The following is a 6,111-nucleotide window of genomic DNA, read 5'->3' on the forward strand; positions in this document are numbered from 1 at the left end:
ACAGAAATGAACTCTAACCATAACACACAGATCAGAATAATCCAAATATCCAAACATGTATTCTACCAATTAACAATCCGTGTAACAATCGAAATCCATACCAAACAACGTGGCACAAGAGTTTGCTCTGATACCACTATTGTAAGATTTTGGAGAATATCTAATAATAAAAAGAATCATTAGAACACTAACCTCTGGCCATCGTTGATCAAGTATTTGCAGGAACCAATTGTTTCTGGATTGTGAACCCTCACAGATTTCTATATGGAGAGTATTGGGTAGGGGTTTTCAGCCTATCCTTTTTTTAGAGTATGAAAATTGTGACTGATGGAAAATCACAGGCATTTATATATAGATAGGCCAAGACCCTTATCCACTGTTTTCTAAGTGTTGCTTCCTTCTATCAAAGAATGTAACTATTGGGTTTTAAATGAGTAGTATCTTTATTTTAATTACTCAGAGTTTTAATATATATATAAAACTATTAAATAAATATATATAATATATTTGAAAGGGTGTGGCACGTAAGCCACCTTCAAGTCTCCTACAAGGAGACGTGTGCTTTCAATGTCAAGAACAATACATCATTGAAATAATATAAAGACATTCATATAAATATATTAAACAAAAGAAATATAGAGTATCTAAAATTGTAATTTGCATTCTTTTTAACAAACTAAATTATCAAGTATTGAATCTAAATTAAAATTCTTAACTATTTCTCTTTCAATATAGACAATGGAAAGAGGTGAAAAAGGCTACTGGTTATAGTTATATATTTTTAAAAAAAATTTATTTATAATAAAAATATATATTTTATTTTATATGAGATGTGTTTTAATTATTTTATTTTTATATCATATTAAATTTTATGGAGTGGCCAAAATAATTTTTAGAAGAGAGGCCAATACATGATAAATTAATATTATTTTATTAAATCAAAAAAATTAACATATATATATATATTTTTCAAATTTTGGGAGAGCCATGGCCCCTCCTGCCCCAACGTTGCTCCACCACTGATGTTGAGGAATAATTTCACATTATCCGTAGATTATTTTTGGCATGTTTATATGAAATGAGCAACCATTTCTTATTCAACTGATTTTATGAGATGAGTTAAGCCATGAATTTCTTCATGATATCAAATCCTGCCACAAGACGAATAGAGACTCACACTACTTACCTCTTGATAAGGACTAGCAAATTAAAATGGATCGCACTTCACAAATTAAATAAAAAATATTGAAAGGGACAATGATATGATCAAGATCAGCTTTTATATAATATATATATACACACACACAAACACCACATGACACGAACGACACATAAAATGCTGCAACGAATTGTAGTTTCCATGCCAACACAGTAAAACTGATCTCTTCTCATCGTATTACTACTGCATGCAGCAGCGAGGGCATAGCTAGCATGCGCGCAACCTGGCCCTGACGTGGCATGATCAAATGATTAACTCATCAAGTGAATGAGCTGGAAATTTGACCATATGTATATCCACATAATTGTGCTGGACTGCTGGTCCAGTCATTACATCCTCTGGTCTAGCAAGCAAGCAACATAACAGCTTATTGGAGTAATACTTCCATTACAACTGTTCTCTCTCTTGGTTTATCTATATAATATAAAGAACTAAAATGAGTGAGAAATAGTTATTTAGAATCACCAAAATCTCCATCTTCTATCGTTTTCTCAGATGATCTGTATCATTTGTGGTCGTCTACTGTATTGTTGATCTTGCAGCAAAACACCACCATTTGAGTTCTGTCAAAATTCTGGATGTGAGAGGCATCCCAAGATAGTGTTCTTTATATCTTATTTTGTGGGTTCTATAAACAACAAGGTACACATCAAAGAAGTCCAAATTTTCATGTTTATGTTTCCAACCCTTCTTTTCTGAATTTATGGACGGTTTACACGAGTAAACCAATACCAGAAAGTTCTTTGAATTGATTAAGGACTGAAACTCTAAATTTCCATGCATTACCTGGTAGAAGGCTAAATTAGACCAACACTGAATCATGAGGATTTAGAACGCATGGCCGGAGGTAAAGCAGCGCTTGAAGGAACCCATTCGCACCAGCTTTCTCAAGGAAACACCCTTGCGGGAAGTCTTGGGAATCTGATATCCTTCGTGGTTTGACAATGCGCTTCTCATCTTCTGGGCCTTCATCTCTGCCATGCTCAGCTTGTTTAAGATATTATCCATTGATGATGATCTCTTCTTCTCTAATTTCACCTAAACCAGGCTTTGTAGTCAGTAGAAACAAGACTAAAAGAATCAGAAAATTTTCAAATAAGAACTAGAGTTTTTAAACAATTCTGGAAAAGAATTTTGGTACAGGAAGAGATAATGCTTAGAAATGGCTTCTCCAAAGCGTCTCATCATTTTTGGCGCTGTTGAAAGAGCAAAATCCTGTAGCTCAGCTAGTATAAGAATTAAAATGCTGTAAATGAACTCACCTCAAGTTTTCGTATTGCTGCTTCAGCTTTTTCTTTCTGCAATTTTTCCCATGCAGTGATCTTGGCTTCCTCTCTTAGCAACCTGCACATGATAATAGAATGAAATGGGAAAGTCTTGCATAGGAACATATTGTTATCAACTGAATCTTTCAATTATACAGAGGAATTCTTGGACAAGTCCAGTCACTCCATTGGAAATTTCTCGGTAAGAAGACTTTTTGCCGTTTGTTACCAAACAGAAAAGGAAGAATTCAATTTGACTAGTTATAAGTTTCAAACATTACGATGAAGGGAGCATGTTTCTCAATAAATAACCAAGAAACAGAAGGATAACGTTCAAGTTGCTGGGTTCCACGAAATATTACTTCTTAAGGATGATTATAGAAGAGTTGCAAGAGATAATGTATAGGAAAAGTACTTTGAAGTGCTCATAATTTCTTCCTCTGAGATATTCCAAGATGAAGCTTGAGCTTCCATAGAATTATTGAAGTCTTTAAAACGTGGAGACCTTTTCTGAGTTGTATTGGGTATTTGTCCTTTAGACCAACTAATAAATTTGGCAGGTTTGTCAACCTGCATATTCCTGACTTCAACTTTTGCGGAACTGTCGCCATGTGTTTCCAATATAGATGGAAACGATGGAGTTGAAGAAACACCCCTTGGAGATGAGTTGATGCCACCCTTATGGCTCACTCGGGTAGCCATATCTTGTCGCAAAACCGCACAAGAATCCATGGTCTGCTTAGCTCCATCCAGTTTCTCATCTGTATATAACAGAGACAAGCTTACATAGTTACATGTAAATGAATGCTTCTAAGTAGGTTAATCATTCATCAAATTATATCAGTTATAAGGAGTTACATTTATTGTGGCAACAAAATTACTCAAATTTGTTTGAGACAGTATTTCGATGAGTTCATTTATTTTATGTTCAAGCATTGTAGGATGTCATTATCTCAACTTCAAATGGTCAAAAATATTGGAGTAGTTTGCAACTCTGTTACAGCCTTTCGAGTGAGTTCTATTGTTTCTTCTAGGCAGGTTCCAATATTATGTCCAATATTCTTCCCTGATGATCTCCTTCAAGAAGAATATACAGAAGCAGAGATAAATTTTATCCCAAACCTGTAGTAGGCGACGCCCTTCAATTTTATCCCCTTTAATTTTATTATAGCCCTGAATTTATGAACTTGTGCTAGATCGAGGTGATTTTAGAAAGTTGATTGTAGACTAGATGTTGAACGTCCATGAAACACCAATGCACTAGATCACCTATATTGACCCTACATCAACTGTCGCATCATCTGTGATTCAAGCCAAGAGTGCTGCCAGCTCAAAGAATTTAGAAGAATCTGGTCATGGCTAATATCAATCACTCAATCCAAGATCTTAGGCTCTATTGCTTGTAACAGCTATTTGTCTTTAATTTATTTCCTCGTATATCATACAGAGCTGATGTACAGGTGTACTAATCAATGGAAAAGGTGTGGAACATTTCTCCTCCAATTTGATTTCTTTCAGGTTATGCATTCACAAAGGTTTTCTCCACAGCCTAATACCATAATCAGGCTGGATTCATTCTCTATAATTTCCCTACAAAAACAGAAAACAACAAGGAAGAACATACCTTGAGAGCCAGACAAGGATGGTTCACTCAACAACAACTCCGACCACCCGGGCAAAGAAGCTGATTGTATTTGTACCCCACTGTTCTTAGCATCCGCAAGATGAGACTGTCCTACCTCACCTTTGCCATATCGAGCAAAGAGGCCATCATCTGCAACCAGTACTCCAGCTGAAAAAGGAGGGCCCACCAGGAAACTCCTCACAGTACTGCCATCTTCAAGCCCCTCCATTGCAGGCGAATAATTTGCATAGCACACAACCCCTGCAGGCATTATTGGACCACTCTTGGATTTAGGCCGCTTTTGAGGCTGGGAATGTGAAATTTGACCGATCCTCTGTCCTGAAACTGGGCTACAAATCCACCTCTCGGCATCCTCCCACTTTGAAGGCAATGCCCTTCGGTTATTGAGTGGCATCAGAGATGCAGCACTTAGGTGCCTCTGGCTGCTTTTACCTGGCAATAATAGTCGTTCAGAGCTCCAACTCTTTTGGCCCCCAGCATTTTCATCACGGTTACTAGTAGCTCCCAGGCTTTGGAATACACCTAAATTTTGGGAAGAAACAGAGGCTTTCTTCATGGTTTTCTGATTTCAGAGCTCTTGTTTCTAGGCTTAACAGTGAAGCAGGTCCCGTCCTGTAAGCGCAGCTCACTGCAAAAAAGAAAAAAGATACTGAAAAGACAACAAATTTAGTTTTTTCTCATAGTTGTGTTGGGGTGGCAATCCTAGTACTGTTCTGAATTTGGACCACTCCAATCAGTTTGAACTTCCCTTGGCCGTATAACGCCAGATGTTGGATCAAACCAAAGAATCATCTCAGAAACCGAAGTCGACTAAGTTCATTTAAATATAAAATTAAAAAAAAAAAAGAACGGGTTTGTACAGCAAACTCATAAACTTGATACCTAATCTGGTGCTAATTATGTTTTCAATCATTTTCCAACAGGTGGACAATGTTGGCGTTTTGTTGTACTATGTTGTTTGTATTATTTGTACACCAAAAAAACCGCCAATACCAAGTTATACATATTTTCGAGGATTACAAATTTACAATGCATTGGCTCATAATCATTCGTTAATAGAAATATTTTATACAAAAATATATAAAAATAATTTCACAAACTAATATATTTTAATATAATTTATCTAATTATAAAATAAATATAATAAATTATTTAAAATTACTTAAATTTATAAAATATTTGTGGTGACTCTCTTGTCGCTCTAAAACTCCATAACTATTCATTAACGAACCGCTTGTTTTGTTTGGAAAAGCGCGTGTACGTACTTCACTGCGAGGTCAGACGGATAATGATTAAAGACACATGGGTTAGGCACAATTTCGCCTAATTTTATTAAAAAAGTTAAAAAAAACATATAATTTGTATAAAAAAATTAATTTTTCATAATAAATTTTATTTTTTTATACGTTTGTAAAAGACTTATCCATAATAATAATAATAAAAACATAATTTAGTTTTGATTTTACAATTAACCCATATATAATTGATTATATGTTTGTAAATCCTTGCACAAATAAATTTTCAACTTGGAAAATGTTAAAATATAAAATATTTAATAAAATTTATATTTTTTTATAAGTTTAAAATTTTAAAATAAATAGTAATTTTATGTGATATTAAACAAAAGTCTTGAGTTAGAATCTTTATTTTACATCTTATTTTATTTTAATTAAATATTTTACGTATTAAACTATTTATTGAGAAAGAATTCAACTATAGGTAAAGGATGATGCTACGCTACCGCTCTTAGTTTCGTTTGTGTAAATTTTTTTTTACATTTTTTTAGATATATTTTTTTAACACTATTAAATATTTAAAAAAAATAAAATATTATTTAAAAATATTTTCTTAATCATTAAATAAAAAAATATAAATTTTTTTTTACAGCGGTGACTATCAGCAGGAGCTGAGAGTGGAACGCATTGCATTTGTCATAGGTAAAAGAGAATATTGAGATATAAAATATATAATAAAATTTATCT

At 33.9% G+C, this 6,111-nt stretch overlaps 1 protein-coding gene across 1 annotated transcript; it reads right to left on the reverse strand.

Moving 5' to 3' along the window:
- Positions 1-1,487: 1,487 nt before the first annotated feature.
- LOC122296326 lies at positions 1,488-4,894 on the reverse strand. Its single transcript, XM_043105927.1, has 5 exons — positions 4,109-4,894; positions 2,900-3,245; positions 2,482-2,563; positions 2,006-2,257; positions 1,488-1,782 (listed from the first exon to the last, which is right to left on the reverse strand). Exons 1-4 carry the CDS (start codon positions 4,683-4,685, stop codon positions 2,048-2,050), a joined length of 1,215 nt encoding a protein of 404 aa, XP_042961861.1. The 5' UTR covers positions 4,686-4,894; the 3' UTR covers positions 1,488-1,782; positions 2,006-2,047.
- Between the last annotated feature and the right edge of the window lie 1,217 nt (positions 4,895-6,111).

This window comes from Carya illinoinensis, chromosome 2 (assembly GCF_018687715.1).
Source record: "Carya illinoinensis cultivar Pawnee chromosome 2, C.illinoinensisPawnee_v1, whole genome shotgun sequence".
Taxonomy (NCBI): Eukaryota; Viridiplantae; Streptophyta; class Magnoliopsida; order Fagales; family Juglandaceae; genus Carya; species Carya illinoinensis.

What these genes read in the sequence shown, in the direction of transcription:
- LOC122296326 (XM_043105927.1), bottom strand. Translation starts at nt 4,685, where the DNA reads ATGAAGAAAGCCTCTGTTTCTTCCCAAAATTTAGGTGTATTCCAAAGC. An exon ending in ATCCTTGTCTGGCTCTCAAG is followed by an intron (nt 3,246 to 4,108) that starts GTATGTTCTTCC and finishes TGTTATATACAG; the next exon opens with ATGAGAAACTGGATGGAGCT. An exon ending in CAGCAATACGAAAACTTGAG is followed by an intron (nt 2,258 to 2,481) that starts GTGAGTTCATTT and finishes AGCCTGGTTTAG; the next exon opens with GTGAAATTAGAGAAGAAGAG.